Source organism: Mustela nigripes, chromosome 4, assembly GCF_022355385.1.
Source record: "Mustela nigripes isolate SB6536 chromosome 4, MUSNIG.SB6536, whole genome shotgun sequence".
NCBI classification, from domain to species: Eukaryota; Metazoa; Chordata; class Mammalia; order Carnivora; family Mustelidae; genus Mustela; species Mustela nigripes.
In genome coordinates, this window is record NC_081560.1 from 186,426,712 (window position 1) to 186,451,455 (window position 24,744).

The 24,744-nt window shown below is 50.5% G+C and overlaps 1 protein-coding gene across 2 annotated transcripts in view; it reads right to left on the reverse strand.

Moving 5' to 3' along the window:
- The window catches only part of C4H10orf90 (chromosome 4 C10orf90 homolog), a 203,313-nt gene that overhangs the window by 14,115 nt on the left and 164,454 nt on the right, over positions 1 to 24,744 (reverse strand). The window contains exons 5-7 of one of the 2 annotated variants that reach the window (XM_059395957.1): positions 7,702 to 7,992; positions 4,450 to 4,649; positions 2,187 to 2,364 (exon numbers count right to left, since the gene is read on the reverse strand). In XM_059395957.1, the coding sequence (XP_059251940.1) occupies positions 2,187 to 2,364; positions 4,450 to 4,649; positions 7,702 to 7,992 (669 nt within the window). The remainder of the gene's footprint in view (positions 1 to 2,186; positions 2,365 to 4,449; positions 4,650 to 7,701; positions 7,993 to 24,744) is intronic. The other variant, XM_059395956.1, reaches the window with a different exon arrangement.

The window sequence follows — 24,744 nt, forward strand, 5'->3', positions numbered from 1 at the left end:
ATGTAGTGGGTAGAAATAGGTCTCCCCAAAAAGACAAGTCCAAGTCCTTACCTCCCAACCCAACCTGTGATGGAGAGCTCCCTGGGAAGCAGGGTCTTTGCAGATGTGTGTGAGTTAGAATGGTTCACACTGGATAAGGCTAGACCCTGATCTCGTGTGACTGAAATTTGAACAAAGGCATGCAGACAAGGGGAGACGGAGAATGCAGTGATGCATCTGGAAGCCAAGGAACACCACGGCTTGCCAGAAACCACCAGAAGCTGCCAGAAGCCACCAGGAGCCATCAGAAGCCACCTGGAGCCACCAGAAGCAAGAACGCAGCCAGAGTGTGAATTCTCCCTCCGAGCCTCCAGAAAAAAACCAACCATTTAGATATATTCAGTTTGGATATTTGGCCTCTGGACTCTGAAAGAATAAATTTCCATTATTTTAGCCTCCTGGCCTATGGTCACTTGCTAAAGCAGCCCTAGGGAGGACCACCGGGCATCTCTCTAATATTGGCGACGGTGGAAATCCTGGAGTACCCGGCACCCACCGAGGGCACAGCTGGAAGGCAGCTGGCCCGGGGGATGGAGAGCCCAGCACCTGCCACTGAGAAACGGTCCCACAGAGAAGATGCTCCTGAGTGTCTCTGGGTCCCCATTTCTTCCCACACAAAGGCATCAGACTAAAAAGGAAGCTAATCAGATGCCATTTTTCATATGTGGAGCTGTGGCGCTCCACAGCGGCATTGTTTTGTTTGTTGACAGCCCATTTGTTAACCATTTATTAACAGGCAGGATCCTCAAAAACGTCAAGGCCCAGGGGCCCACACATCATAAGCACCCTCGTAGTCCTTCCCGGGACAAGCGCAGATGTCCACGTTCCCCGGGGGGCTCCCACGTGTGACCGATGGTTCCTCGTGGTGACTTGAAAAGTCTGCACCGGAACCCGACTGCACGTTGTTGAGCAAGAGACTTTAGTCCCCAGGAAGACACACCCCAACTTGAGCCTGGATCTGCCACACAGCTCGAGACACTGGTGAGATGCATTTTCAAAGAGGAAAAGTCTTTGCATGTTCATTTTGTTGATTTCCTTTTTTTAAAAAAAAAATTTTTAAGCATACTGGACAATGTCACTGGGAGGGAACAACAAGTGTCCTGCCAAATCCTGCACCACGAGAAGGATGCTCCCTGGCCCAAGGTCTTCTGACCTGCAGCACCACGGGTGGATGAGGAGACAGCCAGCCCACGGGCCAAGGAAGTGAGCAGGAATTCTGGAACAACACCCTTTGTCCTCTGTCACCCAGGCTCCCCTACAATGTCTGTAATGTTTGCTAAGCTGCATTTTATTGAATATGGTTATTTCCCTAGAGGACTTTTATTCTGATTTATACCTATGATTTCACCTCCTGGGGGTGAGAACATTTTCCTAGGAAGAAAGATCCTGTTCCTCTATCCAAAGGAATAAAAGGGAGGTTCCCCAGGCCTCCAGATTTTCAGATTTGGGTTGGCAGCCCGTCTGTATGTGCTCCCATGTCCCCATTTTTGCTCTCATCTCTTCTTGTTATTCTTGCTGCTTTAATAGTCTGTTTATAAGCTCCATGAAGAAAGGACCAAGGCCAGTCTGGCTCACGGTGCTATCCCCAGCTCCTGGCCTGGTGCCCGGCCCCGAGAAGATTCCTCAGTACTCCCTGTCGAGTGAGCACATGCGTGCGGCCCCTCACGGGGTCAGCTCAACCCTGGCTGCACAGTGTTGGGAGAGCGGACCGGCCACACTCTGAGCTCGCAGCAGGAAAGGGGTTTCAAGATGACGAATGTTGATACAGACAAGCTGGAGTCAACCTCTCACCCTGAGATCTGTTTTGCAATCTATAAAGGGCAAAGGGGATCTCTTGCAAATGTCTGTCAGGAGCCAAGAATTTGAACTTGCTACCCTGGCTGCTACACTTGTATGGCTTCTTTCCCAGCTACGGTGGTAAATTTGTGTCCCAAGCTAGTTCTAGAGAATTCAGTGCCCTCGGTAAGCTCCCACAATGGAGGGCTTCTGGGGCAGGCTTTGGGATACTGAGATCCGGATGCGCGGTGTGACCCAAGTCTGCCTCATGTCAGGGGTGGTATCTGTACCACTGCCGGGGGTGAAGGTCCCAGCCCCGCAGACACCCCCCACCCAGTCTCACCTGCCCTCTCAAGCCCCCTGTGGCTTACCACTAAGAGGGTGGGGAACGGTGAACTGCTTCTTGTTGGCACGGACAGGAAAGAGACTCTGCTTCTGCCCCAGGCTCTCCTTCCGCTGGGCTTTTCTCTGCTGCACCATGTGTTCCAGCTTCTTCAGCCGTTCTTGGGAACGAGAAATGAACTGGGGTCTCCGGACTTCCAGCGCTTCCTGAGGGCAGCAAGAAGATATTTTTTAACAGAAGTGATGCGGGCAAGTAATGCATCCCTCTGATTTGCAAGAAACTGACCAAAAGCACAAACTTTAAGGACGAGCGGCCACAGTGCACCTGCACCCCAAGATTTCCTGCCCCTGCCTCCTGTGGAGACTGTGACGGACATGATGATGATGTAGGTCCTGCTGGTGGTCCCAGCCAGCCCCTAGGGCCCTGCTGCAGTGTGACTGCCTAGCCACTGACAGTGAGGAGGCGAACTTCTACCCATCCCTTCCTCACTGTCCATCCATTCGGTTTCCAACAGCCTGAACTCTGAGTGCCCTGAGCTCCAAAGTCCAGAGAAATGGGGTGGGGAGGGAATGAAGGCATCATGAGTCACCTGCTTCTGCTGGGGGCTGGAAGCCTCACGCAGACACGGATCACACACCCAGCATGAAATTCATGCCTGTTCAGGAGAAACTGTCATCCTGACTAACAGGAGTGTCTATTCTCAGGGAGAATAAGCTGGCCAAGTAGCTTTGCCTATGCAAACTGGTTCTCCAAGCTTTATAGGGGAGGTCTCCACGGCCAGACCTCCACTTCAGCCACGTCCCTTAATATACACCCCCCCCCCCAACCCCTGCACTAAGCCACATACTCTGGTCCACTGACAAAGAGAAACCACCACGGAGGTATTCCAGTCCGTGTCAGACCCTGGGCTACGTGCCTTATGTGGATTCCTCATCTCTGGGAATCTCCACCTAGATTCTGAACAGCATATATACTTCTCCCCATTTGACGGATGCAAAACCCAAGCCTTGTAGTGGTTTGGTGGATCTGAGCGACGCCCATGTTTTCTCCACACTGCCTTTTGTGGTCTTAACTCGCCATTCCTTGAAAACCTCTGTTTGGGTTATTCCACTGCCTGGAGTAAGACCCGAGTCACACCCGTCAGTGAGAATCCCAGCTCTCCCAGTGAGCTCTGTCGGGGCTCCCCATTCAGCCTGAGCCTCGTGGTACCTCACAGACCACACTGCACAAGGGATTCATGTACACTGACAGCCATGCTGGGCTGTGAGCTCCTGGACGGCGTGGGCCACGGCCCATCCACTCAGTATCCCTCCCTCCACTACCCTGAGCCCTGCACATAGTAGGTGCTTAGCAAGGCCTCTGGATACGCCACCATGGCAGACCTGTTCCTCAGCCTCACTCCTTGCCCAGCCCTTTGGGAGCTCAGAGTTCCCGTGGGGAGGGCAGCACAGACTCCACCTGTGTCATGGAAGTGGCCTCGGCAGCTGCGCCAGGAAAGGAGTCTTCTTGGCCACCTGGTCTCCATGGCACCATCCCTTGGTCCCAGACACACTAGGGCTGCACAGAGACCCTGGGAACAGCCTACTGGCCCAGCATGGCTGCCTTGGGGGCATCAAGAGTCTCTTACCAGGGACTGACCGAGGACCGCCGGGATGCAGGGACCGACCAATGGCACCATGTCCACACCTGCAGGGACTTTCCTGGACGGTACGCCTGAGTATACAACATCCTGCTGGCGGGAGCTTTCTCGAGGTTGTCTGCTCTTCTCGTTTATATACCTCTGTAATTCTGAACTTTAAGGAATGTGCACATATTCCTTTTATGATCAGGAACAGACACCAAGTGAAAGATTTCATATCCTTGAGCTCATGGCCATGTGATTGAGGGCAACCTCCTTCATCTTTGCAAAACTCAATATCCTCGCTCGAAGAGGGGATCATAGGGGCCGGGGCCCAGAGTGGGGCGGTGCGGGCAGAAGGCTCTGATGCCTATGAGGTGACATGCCCAGTGTCACCCGTCACTTCTCGAGAAATGCTGGCCCTGCTATGATCACGGTTACTACGGATACCACAGGATCCTCAATCTAACCCAGCCAGAGTAGACATCATTTCTCCGTCACTCGCACTGTCAAACAGAGGCCCAGAAAGGTCGGGGGACCTGCCCAGAGTCACACAGCCATTACGGAGGGAGTTAAGCCTCCAGGCTCCGAGGTGAGGGCAAGATGACGCCCACGTGGACTTGCCCAGAGAGGCGCCCTCTCCGTGGGGGTCCGGCCGGGGTGAGGGCCTTACCTGCAAGGTCAAGGAGCCTGCAGGTGTTCGTGGACCCTCGGAACAGTCTTCGGACAGGCCGGGGGTCTCTGGTGGCTCAGGGGGCGTCGGCTCCGGGGGCACTGGTTTGGGGGGTGCTGGCTTGGGGGCCGCTGGCTCGGGCTCCTCACTCTTCCTGCATTCCTTTATTTTTACAACCAAGTCACAGCCCTGGTAGTCCCCTGGGAGAGAAGATTTAGAATTCCATTTACAGGGGCGGCAAGGTTTTCCCCCCCCGGCTCCTCAGTACCATGAGACACAGAAGACAATTTGGAAAATAGAAACCCCCATGGCTTATTAATGGGCCTCGTTAAGCCGATAAGATCCTGCCTCAATAGACTCCCCGCCCCCTGGTCACGGGGAGGAATGTCGGTGGGCCGCTGGACTTCGCGACCGGCTACTTGCGCCACGGACGTATTCCCTCGGCTTCCAGGGTTCAAAATGCCTTTGTTCACAATGAAAAGAAGCTTTTCTGCTCCTGGCTTCCTATTACATGCGCCCTGTACAATTATTACAGCTCAGTTGTTTGGGGCCACATATTAATTTATCTTACGTTTGCTGCACTGATGATGTAAGACCGAAGGACGGTGCTCCATTATTCATCTCTTCATTTGCCAGTGGCCACCCCTGCTTTACGTGTATAATTGGAATGCTCTCTCTCTCTCTCGCTCGCTCTCTCTCACTTTCTCTCTCAATGCTGGATCTGGCCACTTCCCAATGCCATTCTGACCTTCCCTTGTGGAAAAGGTCCGGGAGCACATGGAATCAACAGCACTTTGGGCAGGGCGGCCTCTGGCGTGTGGAAGGATGGATTAACACAGACTCACTGACCCCTTAGTGAGCAGCTGCTCCGCCGGGAACACACTGTCCCTTCCATCTGGGCCGGCCCTCTCTCCCTAGGTGAGCTCCCCTGCCTCCTTCCGCACCGTCACCCAACACAGCCTCCCCCACCCCCAGCCCTGAAACTCAACAGCATCTTACTCTTCACCCATATGTCCTCTTCTTGCCACAAAGCCCCTTTGATTCCTGGACCCAGCGTCCTCCGACCGACAGGTTGAGCCCCAGTCCCCAATCGTTAGGAAGTGCCCCTCTTCCCAAAGCAGGCTCCATCCTGCCTGCCGTGTGTCTGCGCAGCAGAACACGCGTCACACACCCAGCAGCACTGGTTACACAAGAGGGTCATAACGGGATGCTTTGACACCGCAAGCCTGTCCTCCTCTGAGGGCTGGACCGCGTCATAGTCACCGTGCATCTCTCCAGGGGGGCAGCCCAGGAGCCTGCCAGGAGCGGGCTCTGTCGGGAGTGGAGAGGGGCCCTCAGGAGGCCTGCGGGCCCGTGGGCTGCATCTCCGTGGTCCCCTGAATCTCTTATGCGAAGCCCCTGCTAGAGCACCCGCCGTCCATGCCTGGAGCCCCTCTGGCCTGAGCCAGCGGCCCTCGCTCTGACACGAGTCCACCCCGTCCCCTGAGACCCTCAGGTCCCGCAGGCAGCCCCGGTGGTCCCGCAGCTTGTCCGCGGCGGTTCCATTTCCAGCTATCGCCCTGCACTGGGGCCCAACAACATACGACGTAGAGGTTCCCAGATCGTTCTCTCTCCTTCCCGCAGGCATTTGCTCTTGCTCTTTCTGGAGGGTGGCCCTGTTGCTCCCCAATTCCTGCTTCCAGCCTACGCAGCCGGTCCAGATACCCGCCCCCAAGTCCCCTGCAGCCAGAGGTTACTACACACCTCGGACCATGCTGTCCCCCGTTCCTGCCGTGGACTTCCCTCTGCTCTACCTCAACCGCAGGGACACCGCGGTGCCTCGCATCCTTTCCCTCCTGCGCTCCACCACCAGAGCCCCCAACCCAAGGGCGGTGTAGGCAAGCCCGTGTGCACCAGTGCTCCCCTCAGTGCTCCCTTGTGTCTTCAAAGTCTCACCACTGCGGCCTCCCCTCCAGCCTGTGCTCCTGGGCAGGGCCTCGGCCCCCGGCCTTAGCCTCTCCCTTCTGTCCCACCCCACGCCCCATCATCCAGGACAGAGTCTCCTTCAGAGCAAATCTAATTAGCGGTCTGCCCCTCAAGGGCTCGGCCCCACCTTTAGTCCACCCCTGAGCGGGTTTTAAGGATTTTCCAACTTGACCACATGACCTCAGACTCTCATTAAGCCCCCTCCAGCCTCCTAAGACTTTGGCCGCTCTGGATCTCAAATCAATCGTACCCTGTCTATCAACTCAGTCTTCCATGCTCTCAGGTCTGATTTATAAGCTCCTAGTCAGCTTTCAAGTCCCTACTCAGAATCATTTCCTCGAGGGCATTTCTGTCCGGCCCCGCCTTGGGACCCCTGTGGCCACCTGTGGCTTCCTAACAGCTTTCCACAGACACAGGTATGACCCTGCTGTCTCCAGCATTGGCGGGCAGGGAGCACCAAGCATGGTCACTGACACACAGTAGGAATGTACATAGTAGGTGTTTAATAAATGCTTCTTTAATGTACTAACGGATGAAGAGCTAAAAATTGACTTGGCTCCCAAGTGAAATTAGTTTTATCAAGTACCATAGCCATTTTAACCTTTGTATCCCAAAGATCTATAACCTGGTGTGTTTCTTTCTGTCCTCCTCCGTAGCTGTTTGGGAAAGTCTTCAGTGACAGGAAATCTAAATTTTCTCCCTGAAAACTGGGCACCACAGATCTCTTTTCTATTCTACCTCTATAGTCTTTTATATATCGGTGCTCACTGCAATATTAGTAGGGGTCAGGGGCTTGGCCTTAGAGAAGGGATGGCTGGGTTGGAGTTCTTGGTTCCTTCCTCGGTGTGAGGCTCAGACTGGGACCTGCCTGGAGGACACTGTGGGGCCTGCAGCTCTCAGCCGTGATCCTTGCTAGTCAGGCACAGAAGACCACGGGCAGCCTGACCTCAGAGCAGCCACACCAGCATCTCAAACCTTCCTCAGGTAGGCCTGGGAGCCTGCCATGTGGCTGGGAGTGGCCTTCCTTTTGGCCATGGTGGATACTGAGCTGGTGCACAGCAGAGCTAGGATCGCTGACCCACACAGGGGTATCTTCTCCCTGCCTGGGAGGGAGGACTCACCCACCCCGGAATGCTGCAGGTTCTGCTTGCCGATGACTCATGCGGTCCAGAAGGGACAGCTTTATGAGGTAAGCTTGTGGGAACCAGACCTCAGGAAGACATCAGACCATTTTCCCTATAAATACCAAGGAGGAATCACCTCCACCCTACCGCCCTCACTCCTTACCTGTGGGGATCTCTCTTTCTATCTGAACATCACTGTCTTCCTGTGGAGATGTGCATAAATCTTGTAAGGGGCAAAGAAACCCAGATAAAGTGATTCCAGACTTCAGGAAGCTTTGCTGTTGACTCTCTGAGAGCTCAGAGAAGTTGCTAGACTGACAGCTGTTGCTTGGAGAGCTATACCCATCGGGAAGGACCTCTTTAATCAGCTTCTGTTCCACTGGGGGAGCAGACAAAGTCCCACATGCTTCTCCTTGTTGCTTCTCACTGCTTCCAGAAAATACTTTTGCTTCTACTAAAAATAAAACAAGAGTTGTGCTCAAAACATCTGACGAGCGCACCTCAAAGGTCCTGACTTTGGCACACCTTGCTCGTCTGGAGATGGGACATGGGCTGTAGCACTCCTCCAGAAGGCCTGATCCATGGCAGGGGAGTGGGGGGCAACGTTCATGGGCTTGGGCAGCATTCGTCACGTGATCACATACCGGGTAGGACCTCCCCCAGCTCACTGAGGAGCTCCACTGTATACACCACTCTCATGCATCCGGTCTAAAGACTGTGCTCGCCAGTGCCCTTAGAAACTCAGATGACTTTCTCAACACTAGGCAAGAGAGTGGGTGGGTCAGACACCAACTATGGGGCCAGAGTGCCTGGGTTCCAATCCTACCTCTACCACTTCTAAGTTATCTGGTCCCATCTATAAAACTGAGGTAATCACATTAAATATTACTTATTTATTATTATGTCTATTTTCATAAGGTGTTCATATAAGTAGCAACACATATAATTTATGTAATTTTCACAGAATAACATATCAATTAAAATTGAGGCAATATGAAACAACAATGATCTGTGTAAGGTGTTTAGCACAGCACCTGATACACAGTAAGCTCTTAATGAATGTTACCCATCATTATTAACGCAGAAATACTGACGGAGGGTCTGTACTACGGCAAGTACAGAGGTAGGAGTTAAGTTACGAGGTCACGGTGCAGATTTCTCATAAAGCAGTGGATCGAAAATGTATACAACATGTTGCTTGTTGCCCCATTGTCCTACCAAGAGTCTAGAAAGCACCTGCTGCCCATCCATGGGAGACTACGAGATCCTAGGGCTCCCACGCTCCGCAGCAAAAGAACAGAATAGGGCAAATGCTCTTGGGCAGATGTGGAGTACTCTTGGGGATGTGTTATCAGGTGAACAAAGCAAAATTCAGGACCGTGTATCAGGTCTGCTTCCACTGCTAAGTGCTGATATACTCAGGACATCCCCGGAAGGATCCAGAAGGTGCTGGACACCTCGGGACCTCGAGGGCAGTGCAGGACTAGGCGCTGGGATGGAGGGAGAGACTTCCTTCTCACTGTTTGCCTCTTTTATACTCTTGGGGTTTTTTTTTGGGGGGGGGATACTCTATAAATGTTTAAAGGTTATTCACTTTAAATAAGTTAGTGATTCCTCACCAGGCATCATCTCCTATGTTAATACCCACTATGGGGTAGGGACCCACATGGGGGAGAGAGTCCCTGCTGCCAGGAGCTTGTGTCCCCAACCTCCTTGGGTAACTGGGGAGAAAAAAACTCCTAAGGACCGCTGCAATAAATACGGACACTTAGATGATACTTGCAATATATTCTCAGATGTCCTGTGCAACAAGGGAATGAGCCTACGGGCACCTGGCATTGTTCAGAACGGGGACTTGTTTTAAAATACCTCAGCTGTCTGCACTGCTCCAGCCCCTCTGTCCCTGAGCCCTGGTGTCCCCCACAATGAGAACAGGTTGAGAGTGGCGATACGGTGCAGGGCAGTAGGAAGAACAGAGGACACAGAGGACCCTCTCAAGTGTGTTCCCTGGCTCGGGGATCTGGGGCAAGGGAATCCACAGGGGGTAAAGCCGGCTTTCCATGTTCTTATAAACAAACAGACAAAATGAAGGAAAGCACCTAGTGGGTCCCAGCACATTGGGGGTACTACGAAAATGGCAGTTATTTTTGGTCCTGTCATTTGGAGAGGACATACGGTCTCCTCCGGTAAAGGTTGGGCTTTGCTCATTTGTACAGAAAATATCTTTCTAAACCTTTATTTCAGAAACTGCCAATGCTGTTTAAGTATGAAATGCCATAAGCAAAAAGTCTCAAAATAGTTATTCCTTTCTATGTTGCTTCGATTTATGAGAAGCTCTCTTTTTAAGAATCGGAAATGAAATCAGTGAACAGTGGGGCAGTCCCAGTCTGCTCCTCCCACACTGGTGTTGGGCTCTTTAAGGGAGACACACCTACGGCCCTACCTATCAGGTACCCATCAATCTGGTTTCATAGAAACTCTTAGGTGACGCTTTCGGTGAAGGTCAGATGGGTCCCCTCATGTCGTGGAAGAGTTAAAACGACTCCCAGAAAGTAGAACGTGGTTGGTGTGCTCCAGAAGAGAAAGATACTCGGTCCAAGAAGGACTCCCTGACAAGTTATTGATCAGATCTCCTTTTGTGGATTCTGAAAAGTACAACCATCAGCCACGAAATTATCCTCAGGTGGGCCTCGCAAAGCAAAAATGTGCCCATCATTTCCCCCATTAAGTTTGTGGGTTGGACTGAAAGTTCTCCATTTGTGCCCCCAATTTGAAACTCAATCATCCCAGTGATGGCCCATTGCACTGCCGGCTCTGCCCGTCTTGAGCACCTTAAGAGAAGCGTGAGTAAATCAGCCGCCTCTGACAGGCATTTCTTTCTTGGACTCAAACTCAAAGCTTCCTTCCCAAGCCTGAATTTGGAAGAGCTGTAGCCCTTCAGGTTTCCTTGAAATAGTAAGGTTCCCTCTGTTGCTTCTTCTCAAATGCATTACCCTGGGGGATCCTGGGCATCTCAGTCAGTGAAGCATCTGCCTGTGGCTCAGGTTATGATCCCAGGGTCCTGGGATCGAGCCCCACATCTGGCTCCCTGTGCAAAGGGATCTGCTACTCTCTCTCTCTCCCTCCGCCCCTCCCCCTGGCTTGTGCACACGCACTCTATCTTTCTCTCAAATAAATAAATAAAATCTTACATAAAATAAAATGCATTACCCTATGGGTTGGTCTTCTATAGCTCTAGTACTGAGCAAACTCACCTATCCAAAACTGTGCCATGCTCCGGGAGGTGAACAGAAAGCAATCAGAGATCCTGCCCAATGAGTATCTTGTATATAATTTTCCCATCTACGTCAGTATCCATAAACAACAGATTTCCAAGACCAAGAGCAAGCTCAAAGCTAGTTGTTTTCAGGTGAGGATGTCATTGCACCTGTTACTCAAAAGCTTCCGGGAGGAGGGAGATCAGTCAGCAGGCGGGCTCGACCACAGCTTCCCTGAGAGCTGATGGGGCGTGATTCTGGGAAAGACAGAGGTAAGCCACAAATGAGTCTGGAACACAAGGGGCTGACCACAGTCTGGGGAGAAGGCCGGGCTGGCCAGCAGGAAGAGAGCCAAGGGAGTGGGCTGCTCTGGACTTTGTGTTCCTGCCCTCACCGTGTTTGACAGCGCGACACATCTCTGCGGTGAGATGTGGCCTCTGCTGACCCAAGCACAGGGCAGGGAAGGGAGTGAAAACCTCCAGGACACACACAGCATCTCAGCCAACCAAGATCCATGGACCTGGACCAGGCGAGGCTGCCACTAGGTCCTTAACACAAAATGAGGACAAGGCACCCCTTCCCCAAGACACTTTACCTTCATTGGCCGGAAAATATAATGAACCAATCTGATAGAAAAAGATATTTCACTGATTCTTTCCAAATATCAAGGCAATGCATAATCTTTTATGTTCTTTTTTTTTTTTTTTTTTCTTTGAGAGAGAGAGAGAGAATCAAGTAGGGGTAGGGGGAGAAGGGGAGAGGCAGAGAGAGAGAGAATCTTAAGCAGGCTCCACACTCAGCACAGAGCCTGACACGGGCTTCACCCCGGGACCCAGAGATCATGACCTGAGCAGGAATCAAGAGTCAGACACTTAACCAACCGAGCCACCCAGGTGCCCCTCTAATCTTGTATGTTCTTAGTGGGCCATTATCCCCCCTCTGGCCTCCAGTCCTGCCTGTGACAACCCGGCTCAAACAGAAGCTAGGAAATGCACAATGGTTGCTAAGAAGGACCGGCCCAGCAGCGGAAGTCTGTCAGTGAATCGCCAAGGGAGAGCAGGGTGGGGGGAGGGGGTGGGGAACAAAAGCAAAACAGGGAAACCCACGCATGAGCCAGAGAGGATGGTCGTCTGGGGGTGCTGAAGAGCCCAAGGCGGGCGAGTCACCGGCAGAATACATTTTAGAGTCATTTATCCCCAGATTAGCTTAGATTTTGTTCTAGGTATTTCGGCGTTGAAGATGGAACTCAGCTCCTAGCAAGGTCCTGAGGGTGGGGGCTACCTCTGTGCACCTTCCTGCCTTCTTAAAACAGACCGAACCCAGCCAATGAGCCAGAGAGACATTTCTGAACAAAGCCGGCTTCCCGGAATCCAAGGCATACATTTATTTCCTCCCACATTTCAGTGTTCCTGCTGGGGATCTCCCCCCTTGAAAGTTGGACCATCTTACAAATGACCGGGTCTTAGAGTAACTGAATGTTTCTGGGTCTCGATATAAATACAAGTCTCTAAACTACAGGGCGAGCCTGAGGAGCTCCTAGAGGGTGATGCGACTTGCCCTGCAGTCCTGACTGCCCTCTCCCGCCACCACCTTATTAAAGCCTTCACGTCTGCATTTTCTGTACAGTTTACCTAACCCTTCCAGCAAATCCCAGAAGCCCCGCATCTCACTGGAAACCAAAGAAGTGAGCTTGACAGGACTGTGTGTCAGTCAGTCAGAAAGACACTCTCGGCGGCATCCTGGGGTCAACGGCAGATTCTCCTCGCTTCCGGCAAGACTTCGCTGTCCCCAGTTTGGGCACAGGGAGCCAGGAGGCTGCCGCCGAGGGGGAAGACGGGGCCTGCTCTGCACAAGGCATGCTAATTTCTGGACACGGAGGCTGATGCAGGGAGAGAAGATGCAGGACCACAGATGCTCCGTGGCACCGAACTTCTTCAGCAAGGGCTCTGCTCTGTTCAGAGAGAGAGAGAACCTCCAACCACCTCCAAGTACCATATGCAGAAGGCGAAATCAAAGAACGTCAATTGGCAGCCCACCCAGGAACCACTGAGAGAGAGAAAAAAGAAGAGTGTTTTGCAATGAGCAAGGTCGGTGGAGGTTTTGTCCTTTTTACGTGTCAAGGCTTGATCTCTGGGCCGCCAGTGAAAGCTCATGTGGAAATGGGTCTCCACGTGGGACCCCGCATCCCACCCAGTCCAGACTTCTGTTTAAAATCAGCCCATAATTGTTTCAGCATATTTCTGCTCGGTTTCTATGAGGAGCTGTGGCGCTTGGGAAGGGAGTCTGAAGAGGAGAGGGGCCGCAGCAAATGGGATGAACAGCTCTGGGCAGAGAGGATGGGGGCACCAGCCCCAGAACCAAGCCACACAGCAGGCGCTGAGCTCGAGCTGCCGCCCTGGGGAAGAGAAAAGGGAAGAAATGATCGACCCCAGGGGAACAGGCAGGCAACCCAGGAATCAGAGGGTAAAGATGAAAGGGCGCCCCAAGGCAGCTGGGCCAGAGGAAACACGTGGGGAGCGAGCCCTTTCCGGAAATGAGACTTCCTGCCCGTGCCAGCCCTTCCTAGACAGTAAACAGGGCTCTTCTGGTATAGGCATCAGACACCAGAGCCCCATTTCTCCCCTAAAAATCTGCGAAAAGAGCCTTCCCTTTCTGGAACGTCGGCACACGGCGGGGAGGGGAGAGTGGTGATGCTGTTAAGATGTCTAGATGATGTCAGGACGCGAATACACCCGTGCAGGGATCCGAAGAGCTCTGTATTCAGAGAGCAAGGGGGAAATGCGGTCTCTCCGTTGCTATTGTTCTAGGGTCAAGTTGCAAAATACCACGTGGGAAGCAATGCACACAAGTGCATATATGCAATTCCTGCGAAGAGAAATGAGTGATAGCCGTCCTCTCCCAGAGACCGTCGAGCAAGGACACTGGATAAATAGAGCTGTTTTTCCAACTATGTCATAATCCTAGAGGTCTTAAGGCTGATGAACAAAAGTCTTAGAACATACAAAAAGTATTTGGAAGGCAGAACTAAAACACACGTGCACGGCCATGCACGCATCACACGTACGCCCGTCCGTTTTCCGTAACGCGATTACCATGAACACATTCCAAGTGGTGGTCGAGAGACACAAGTCCAGGGACAGATCAGATCCTTCTATCTTACCCTCGGGAAAGACAGTCCCAGGTTACTGCACTGTCCGTAATCTTTGATCCCAAAATGTGACTTCTCTTCCTGAAGTACAGGAGAAGCATATTTTAAGCTTCTTCTTAAAACCTGATGCTAGGGGTGCCTGGGAGGCACAGTGGGTTGGACATTGGACTCTTGGTTTTAGTGTTAGATGAGCCCTGCACCAGGCTCTGTGTGGAGGCTGCATGGGATTCTCTCTCCCTCTGCCCCTCACACTTGTGCTCTCTTTTTCTATAATAATGAACACATAAATCTTAAAAAAACAAAAACAAAAAAACAACTTGATGCCAACATTCCCCAAAGCAAGCATTTGGGAAGATAATTTTCTCATTAAGGTGCACTTTCTTTAAAAAAAACAAAAACAAAAACAAAAACAAAAAAACTCTCTTCAAATTACAAAGGCAATAAATAATTAAATTTGAAATACAGGAAAGCATATACAAAATTAAAATCATTGACAAGCTGTCACTCAAAAATGCTCCCAGTGATTTGCTCTGGGAAGAAGGGCCCATTTCCTGCGGACTAATCCACTTTTCCCTTTATTTCTTTCACTTCCATTACGGATATCACTTATGACAAGACAGGATCCCCCACTTCCACCAGTAATGCATCAAAGCCGGGTTCCTTAACATGCTGTTGTTGGGAGAGCGTTATGTCTGGTGATGGCCACTCTTCCCATTTTGCCTGATGATTCTGGCAGACTTTCATCTCACCTCCTCCTCTTGGTTTTCCTCGCTGCTCCGACAATGACCAAGCAGGTAATACCGCACATTAAAAATTGATTAAAAAAAAAAATCCAGCCCATCGGCCAGGTGTTAAAGGGAACGAGAGAGGAGAATCTTAGTCAAGGTTCCTGCAGAGTGAAACACCTGCTGGGTATGTCTGTGCATGTTTGCGTGTGTGTGTTAGTGTGTGCATGTGTGTGTAGGTCCACATGGGCACACGTGTGTGTGTATGTGCGCGTGTGTGTGAGACACACGGCCCGGGGCTTCTAGGTTTTACCCCATTATCTTCATCTGAGGTTTTAGTACTCCAGAAAGTGAGAAAGCAAGGTTTGCTTTTGGTCTTTCCTGCCTCTCAAAGAAAATGCCTGACCTCTTGATCTTCAACAACACTTTACTGAGCACCGACTATGTGCCAGGCACTGTCATAGGGCACTTGGGATACAAGAGTGAAAACAACAGAATTCCTGCCCTCGTGCCACGGACCATCCATGTCAGCCCCCTTCCTACAACCTAATGACCGTCACCCCTACGTCTATAGCCAGTGACATCACTCTTGCTCCTTCAGCCAGTGAAGTCACCTCCGTGCCTATAACCAGCAACATCACCCCCACTAGAGCCTACCACGCCTATAGCCAGGGACCACTGCTGCAACTATTGACTGTCACCTCCCCTCCCGTTCCTATAACCAATGACATCACTTCCACTGTGCCCTCTACCCTAGCAACCAATGAATGAGATCACCTCCCCTACAACATCCTCCTACGATCATGACCATCACCTCCACTGCCACGCCCCTCCTAGTGCCAATGACCATCACCTCCACTCCCACAATTAATGACATCACCCCCACTCGAGCTCCCACTCCCACAACCACATTCCATACCTGGAATGTATCTGCACCCAGAGCTGCTGTTCTTCAGAATTGGTAAATGGAAACCTGCCGCTCTCTGACTCGATCTGCTAACTCCCCCAGCTCACAGAATGCTACTTCCTCCAGGCTGTTCATTCTTCATCACTGACACCTCAAGTCCCCACCATCCCCATGCAGGCATGGCTGGCTCCCTACCCAATCTCCATTTTTGTCTTTTTTCTTAGAAGATCCTCATTTTGTTCAAGATGGCCATGAGCCCAGCTAAAACAAAGATTTTGGTCTCCTAGGCTATTGATCTGGCCAGTGACCTAATAGCAGAATTCCTTTGGGAGAACTTCTATAAGGTCTCAGGAAGGACTGACTGTTCAGCTGGTATTTACTGGGGATGGGGGTGTGAGGGCTGGGGTCCCAGCAACCATCCTATGAACTTAATAAGGGGTCAGATCTGAAGGAAAGTAGAGCAGGAAACCAGAGGCCTGGAGTCCCGATGACACTGTCAGCCGGCCGTGTCTTCCCCAGACTGCCCATCTCTGGACTTCTTTTACAACAAAAATAAACTCTTACATTTTCCAGCCACAGCTTTATGGATATCTAGTTACTCAAAGCTACGCAAAAGTCCTAAAGGATACAATGCCCATCTATCATGGCATGAATCTTGAGTGGCTGGGTTCGTGGTAGCCCGTCTCTGAATCTCATGGAAGTTTTGTTAAAACCCAGAATCTGGGGCACAGGTCCAGGATTTCCCACTAAGTCCAGATTGGGGCCCAGATGTGCATTTTTTAGTTCCCATCATACGGAGCCTGCTGTTCCAGGAACCACACTTTGAGAGCAACTAGATTAGTTAAACAAAAAGCAAAGACAACGTTTTACAGCTCAGCACCTTACCACTAATAATGTGGTCAATGAACGCCATCACCTGGGAACTCTATAGACACGGAGCCTCAGACCCTGCCTCTGACCTACTGACTCAGAATCTGCCTCTGAAGCAATCCCCAAGCATGTCCAGCACAAGTTTCATGACCAGACTCAGCCTATCACTGTCCTCAGGACCTTGACACATGCTGTGTGACTGCTGAGGCAGACAGTCTGCACTGGCCCATCAGGGCTTCTACTCACAAGCCCTCCAATCACTCAGATTTTCATCAGCCAAAGTGTGATGTCAGAGTGAGGGACATGCAGTCCAGCCATGTGCCCATAAGAACAAGAACATGAAACAATATCTTAAAGATGAAACCACGGTCAGCCTCCTGGTTTCCCAGATTTTCCACGCCCCCCCTCCCCCTGCCCAACTATTCTCAGAGTAGGGACCAAGGAAATTTTAATAAGCATAAGTACAAATGTAACCACTAGAACAAAGATACAAACCGTCTTAAGTATCCCCCCAGAAAATTACAAATAAGAAAGCAAAGAGTATATCTTAGAGAAAAAGAAATTCAGCAAAAATAACAAAATACAAATAGTTATAAAATTATGATGAAGATGGACTCAAATATCAGTCCTCTCAATAAATGAAAATGGGTTTAATTTGTTTATTAAAAGAAGAAGACTTTCAACACAAAGACCAGCAAAATGAGAACCTTGGCAATACCCAGCGGAACCACATATGAACCTGCCTTTCAGCCGAGAACTTCCCCCACTAGGAAACCACTCTAGGGAGCTCATGAGACCGTCTGGCCAGACCTTGCTGCTAACACTGGCCCATTTGCCCCTGTCAGACAGAGGAGAGAAACCAAACCCAGGGCAAGAGGGACAGATCTCGGGCCTGGAGGGAGTAAGAGCCCTGCTGTAGAATGCACAGACATCACTTGGATTTGTGTTTGGGTAGACCACAGGTCAAACACCCCCCCAGAGAGCCAGGTTTTTAAAAAAATATTTTATTTATTTATTTGATGAGAGAGATAATGAGAAACAGCATAAGCAGAGGGAGCAGCAGAGGGAGAGGGAGAAGCAGGCTCTCCTCTGAGCAGGGAGCCCGACTTGGGACTGAATCCCAGGACCCTAGGATCACGATCTGTGCCGAAGGCAGACGCTTAACCACCCGAGTCACCCAGGCGCCCCGTAAACAGCCAGTCCTGATGCCAGTGCTGAACTGAGCACCTGTTCTGAGAAGTCCAACCAAACAGTGCAAGGACCTGATGTGCGGGAGCTGGCTGACAGAGCCCAGCAGGGTCTTCCAGCTAGTGAATGTGGCCAAAGTGATGTAGGAAAAAAAAAAAAAATCTGAAAGCCAAAGGCAGCAAAACACGAAGCACCTCTAAAGACACGAACGCTTCCAGGCAGTCCAAGGGGGCGTGGGGGGATGTCAGCTAAACCAGCGGGCGAAGGCTCCTCCGACTAGATTAGGGCTTAATCCCTTTCAAGAGCTCTGGTGTTAGCGCCTGGGCAGTCCACACACGGGCAGGTCTTGACAGTCCTCTATTCTATTTATTCATTTATTAAAGATTTATTTGTCTGAGAGAGAGGGAGGGAGGGTGGGGGGGGAGCACCTGCAGTAGAGGGAGAGAAAGAACCCAAGCAGACGCCCCGCTGACCGCGGAGCCCGATGTGGGGCCAGACGCCAGGACCTGAGTGGAAACCAAGCGTCAGACACTTAACTCACGGCGCCACCCAGGTGCCCCGACGTTCCTACATTTTAGAGCACCCCTCAACAGCGTCTGCACTTGCAGGCTAAGCGTTGGCACCACAGGGGACAAACAGAACCCCGCGGGGCGATGCTTGCCTCCGGCACCAGCACGATAGCCACGGCGGCTTGCACTGCTCTTTTCCAGCCATAGTTTAAACATATGCCAGCCACACCATCCCTGCTTTACAAAAAAGGAGTTAAAAATAGTTGCCTGAACCTGCTTAGGACTCATTTAACACAATTATGATGAAGCCGGGAATCATCGGGTCCCGAAAGCAGCAAATCTTTAACCTTCACTCTGCGGTCGTTGGACTCGAGCCAGAAAGGGATTGACTCGGTGCCGAGTTGTGAAGGAAATAAGCGAGTTAAAGAGCCGGTGCGAAGTGGTGAACGTACACGCTGAAAGCCTGGGCCGAAGGTCTGGGGTATGAGGTTGGAGGTCCTGTAATAGGGCCGAGGGCTCTGCCTGCAGGATCCCCCTTTCCCCAAGACGCTTTCCAGTTCTCCCAGGCAACGGCCACGGGCGCTCCCAGGACCCCGGCGGTCAGGAATCCCTGCTTTGCTGCCTCAGTGGGGTTGGGGCCAGGAAGGAGACAGGCTGGCCTGATACACAATACCTCCGCTTCCTGCCTTGCCCAGTCGGTCCCGTTTCTCCCTCCAACCCCAGTCAGACACTCGTCTCCATGACAAGATCTGGAAACATCATTTGGGGAAGATATAAATACCTCCAAGGGTTCCATGTCAGGAAGGGAAGGGAATACCAGAGCTGGAGGATTCCCGTGGAAAAGGCTCCGGGCTCTACTTCCCAGTGCTCTTGGGACCGCCAGAGGCACTTCCTTGCCTGGCTGACATCATTTTTCTGGTTTTCTCAGACTTTGCACAAACCTCAATCATGTCAAGCCAAACTCAGCGGAAACACATGGTCCTGTGTGTGTCTTCTTCTAAGAACGCTGTGCCCTTTGAAGAACTATTTTTGAAAATCAGAATTGGAGAGGCTCCCCAGGGCCTCTGAAGAGCAGCACATGCCACCCGAAAATAGTAACGAAGAATAAATCAAGCAACACAAAGAGCCTGAATCCGGGCCGGGCGGACCGCAGTCAACACGTGGACAGACCCCGATGCCGGCTGGCTTTCTCTGCCTTCAGCTCAGCTCACAGGTACCAGGCGTCTCCACGTCCCGACCTTCCCTCCCCTGTTCCCTCCCGAGTGACCATCATCGCCCAATGAAATAAACAGGTGGTGTCACACCAGACAAACGCTCTGTTTTCCCATTACTCCCATTTAATGTGGATTTCCCGAGCTATTTATTTCTCGTCTCTGGGAGTAATTCATAAGAAACAAAACATATTTAGTTTATGGGCTTGCCCCGGGAGATCACTTAGGTACAGAAAAATGGAAATACGCTTAACTGGTCTTTAAAAGCCACAGGGAGGATTTGTAGCTAGTGAGCATCTTCCTTATGCCACAGAGGGGGCGGATATATGTGTGTGTGTGAAAATAAACTTATCATTGTCTTATTAAAAATCATCATTTTAGAGCAAAGTGGGAAAGGCAAAATTGTTACAAATGACTAGATTTTTCTGAGCTGATGTCTAATATACAAGCCTGGGGGAAGGAGAGAGAGAGACCCTATGCACTTTCATTCTTTCTAGCTGTCTCGTGTTGGCCAGCAAAGTAAGTAACTTCCTTCTGACCATTTCAAGTCTTCAGCTAAAGCAGCTGAGCATTGTTCTACATAAACTTGCAACCCTGGCAGTGAATCATACTGAATTAGTGTTAGGATTCATGTCTTCTTTCCCCACACCACTGCGTCCCCCTCTTTTTTTGGTCAGGATATTCAACTCATTCTTGATTTCAAAAGAGTAAGGAAAAAAAAAAAAAGACGTTTGATTGGTTTTCATTGGGCTTTTAAACCTCTCATCGGGCTTTCCAAAGCTTCTCTTAGGAAGGGAAACTGCCTTTCCCACAGTTCTATGCAGTTCCTACAAACTCTCAGCCATCTTAGTTTCTCATCTTGATGGCTTTCCAAGAAGTCTTTAAGGTTAAGCTGTAGAGTAACTACAGGACCATTTACAATGTGGGTTTTCAAGCAGGGGCCTATGGGGTGCACTGGGACTTCATTTAAGAAATTCGTTTTTTCAGTGGTCATGGACAACATCTTGTGAGCATTTGGGGAAGCAGGGTGAGGGGTGCTTGGAAACTCTTTGTATTCTATCCACACCATTCCGAAAAGTCTAGAATTAGTTTAAACTTGAATGTTTTTAAAAACGGTCATTTGTGGGAACTTGAAAAACCTTCCTCCCAGGGTTGCCGCCTTCAGACAGTTGAAAGTCACTTCTCAGTAACTCTGCAATGTGCCTCTCGATGTCTATATTTGTTGATGTCCCAGAAGGGGCATAAGCATGTTTGTAAAATCCTGTTCTGTGTTTATTAAAACATCCGATGCATCTCAGCTCAGTTTCCAGTTTCCGGCAATCTGCTGGTGAGTGGAGATGGGTTCATGAGCTGCTGAGAATCCCACCAAGGTCAGCTCTGTTAACAAGGTAGCTGCATGGTCCCGCAGGGCATGGCCTAAGTTCTCCCAGGCTGGCCAAGTTTGCAAGGCGGTATCGTTTCAGAGAGATGGCAGGCCTTTGGAATACCAGTGACAGGAAGGATTTGGAATGCACCCCAGAGACCTGTGATCTGCTCCAGCCTGGGTCTGCCTCCCATGAACTGTGTGACTCCACAGATGACCCAGCCCATCTGGCCTTAAGTCACTCATCTCTCCAGTGAGCACCATTCTGCTTTGTGAGGGTGAGACGGGGAAATGTGCGTACTCAAGGAGAATTACGCAGAAAACAGTGCAAGGGGAGCCTTTGTTGGTTACCCGGCCCTAAGGTGGCCCACATCTAAGGCACAAACTTTAAAGGGATATGCATGGACTTTGTCCTTTATTTCAAATCCAAGGGGGAAAATATATACCCAAGGGCACAGAAAGAGGCAGGAAGACAGCTCAATCTTTGACCCATGTCCCACCCCCATGCCCAGACTGCTATTTCCTGCCTATTGTGCCAAACTTACTAGAAGGCCAGGGAAGGTCAATGTGGGTTATGCTTTGTGGTCCCTTTATATGGCAGGATAACCAATGAGCTTTTGGTGGGGCACACTGAGCCACCTTCTTGGGTGTGCAGGGCTCTTGGGGATGGACTCTGCTCTCCAGACCCACTGGCCTTGGTCTGTCCCTTGAACGTGCCACCTCCCCTCCTTATGCCATGTCCGGAGCTCTTCTGCTGGGGAGCAGGTCAGAGAAGATGCTGTGCAGGCACCACCTGCAGGGACTGGAGAAGATCTGAGACCCTCTGGGGATCTTCAGATGAGAAGCAGGTAGAAGGGTCATGACCAGCCCGTGACCCTTCTATACCTTTCCCTTTCCCTGGTGCCCTGACCACTCAACCAGACTGAGCTGGATACAAACGTCGACACTGGGGTGGGGAAAGGGGAGAGGAACATGCAGTGAGATCTGTGCCCAGACCTCCACCTGACCCAGGCCCTGAGGGGCAACAACAGTCGTTCAAGGTCAACTGCTGCATAAAAATATTTGGTATTTTTCAGAAAAGTCTAGTCACAAAGGGACCCACTCTAGGCTCACACAGGTACGCCCTGGAACTGAGGAGGAGAAAGCACTGAGAATCAGTGATGCACGGGGTTTCCCAACAAGCACGGCCGATCCCACTCTGCCCGGGTCCGGAGCCTCTGAGAGCTGAGCTCCCAAGGGACCTTGATGGTTCGGTCCAAACTCATCCCAAGTAAGGTTGGACTTGGACAGGACCTGCCTCTGAGGACACAGCTGATGTGCGCTGTCGTGAGGCCTCTCTGCGGTCACGGGCCCACTGTTATTTATACACTCTGGATGATTCTGTTCCTTCATGAAGATGCCTTTCTCCTATTAAAGCTAATGGGACTCATGTGGCTGAACTGAAGGCATTTCATTCTCCCGCTTTTCTAAAAATAAAATGTGGAAAAGGGAAACATATGTATTGTTTCTATTTGGGACTGTAGAAACACAAACAAAAAAGGGACCAGAGAAATTCAGTGTCCAAGAGGTCCCGTTCCTTCTTGGTTAGAAGGCTGGGAGGTTACTTGTCCTTAAATCAGTTTGGATGCGAGCTCATCTGAAATCCTGCTCAATGTGTTACGTGAGCACAGTTTGATGAATGCTCTTTGTATCTATCCCTTGAACACTACACCCCGTCTTCACTTTGAGGACCAGGACACCGGCAGGTCTTTGTTCGTTAATGGACTGTGGAACAGTCCTGTATTGTGGTTCACACTCAGAAGACCTACATTCCAGAAAAGTCTGCTGTAAAGGAAATTCCTAAATAGGGAATTTTGTTTTCCTAATGAGTTGCATTATTCACGTGTAATTACATATGGCAAGGATGAAAAAAAAATACCCCTTGGATAGAACAAAATTACACTTCAAAACGTAAACACTCCAAAACATCCTTTTCAAGTTAACACATTTAAAGAGACGATGCTAATACAACGTTAACACCAACTGTGCCAGGGTCCAATCTCAAAATCTCACAAAATCGCAACAACTGAAAATAAACTTCTGACCTGCCTTGTCTCACATAAGTGTAGGATTAATAAGCCAAAATTGGCTACCTTTGCTCAGCCTTCTACTGGCATGAACATTTCTAGTTTTCCATCCAGGACCCTTTGTTTGTTTTGTTTTTCCCAACACTTGTTTGCAGCCATCTTGAAACACGGCCACGCCTCCACGGACAGTCTGGTCCAGGGCTTGGGAACCCACAGATGCATCCAGTCTGGGCCTGGCAATGGATGCCTCCCCCCAAAGAACAGGGACCGGACAGCAGTCAGCTGTCTCATATATCTGAAAAGAAACGGAAGTGGGCCCTAAGCCAGCCATGCTGCCCCGTAATTCAGTGAGTCCATTACTCCCCGTAATTCAGTGAGTCCATTACTCCCAAGCCTAGGCATTTCCTTCCTTCCTTCCCTCCCTCCCTCCCCCACCCCATAAGGAGTCCAGCAGCAAGTTGTGTTAACTCTGTAACACCAAGAACCGTTCAGCTCCTGCTCAGGTTGACTCCTGCGCTCCTGACTGTCTTGCTTCCACCTGAGATCTTGGAAAAAACATAAGTCACATCATGACAATCCTCTGCTTCAATCTCTCCAACAGCTTTCACCCCACCTAAAATAAATCACAAACTCTCCCAACATGATCTGTCTCTTGCCTACCTTCTCGCGCTCATGTGGCCGCCCCCCGCCCCCCTGCACTCCCTCATTGGCCTTGGTCTTGTCTCTCAGATGAACCAGCTTCATTCTGTGTCAGATCAGGGGCTCCTGACCAGCTGTTCCTTCTGTCTAAAGTGCTCAGACTCTCCACCTCCACAAAGTAGGCTCTTATTACACAGCTCTTGACTGAGACATCCCTTCTTCAGAGACGCCTGCTAAGACCACCCCATCTGAAGAAGCCAACAAGCCAAGCCAATGACCCAATCACACCACCTGATTCCAGGGCTCGGCTAAAGCTCTTCTCTCCGCTGGGAATTTCTCATGCAGATGCATCATCTATTTGCCTTGGTCTCTAACCACTCGCTAGGTAAGGTCCCTGAGGGCAGGGACGTCACATTGCTTACTGCAACACCTAACACACCTAGAGGATACCTCGCACCGTCACTAAGCCTTTGTCACCTGACTCACATCATTTAGGTAATGGCTCAGGTCTTCAGTAAGGGCTTATGGTCCATGAGGAGTCCAGTGAAGACAGACTTGCCTACCAAATACGAGGAGATGATGAAGAGATACAGGGGCTGCACCCAAAAGTATTGTCAGGGGAGTTCTGATGGTTTCTTATGTAGGAACAAGAATTCAATAATTCAGTAGTATTGTTTAGGTACCTTGTAGAGTCCAGATTCTTATGAATGAAGGATAGATTGTGAACAGACACAAAGTTCTTGGCCCTAGAGAGTGGCCAAGTTGGGGTATTTGTGACAAAAGGATAGATGCCTCAGCCCAAGGACAGTTAATTCCATCCTCACTCTTATGGTAACAAAACCAGGTAATTCTAGAAGCACCTGGGTTCCTTCCATTCCAGTGGCCTCAAGGAAAGGAAAATTGTTTTGAGACTAAGCCTAATTCCTGAATAGAGCCATTTCTGCATGCTTACAACTTTTTCTTTCTCTTTCTTTCTTTTTTTTTTTTTTTTTGAATCATTCACTCCACTCAGGAAGGTGTTGGAAGCCTTGCTTGTCCTTACCTGGACAACTCTACTGGCGGGCACTGCAAATCCATTTGGTTGAAAGGGACGTGGAGAGTGGAGAATCTGGCGTGAGCGCGTCCCTGTCTGACGGGAACTGGACTTTAGCTAAATTCAAATGTACAGAACTTATTATAACCACGTCATCATGGACAACAGTTCCTGCCCATTTCTAGTCCAAAACTTTTACAAACCAAGTGGCACACTTCACCAATTCTAATTCAGGATTTCTGCACACTTTCTTAGCAGAAGCACGGGTGGATAGAAAATTAGACAAGAGC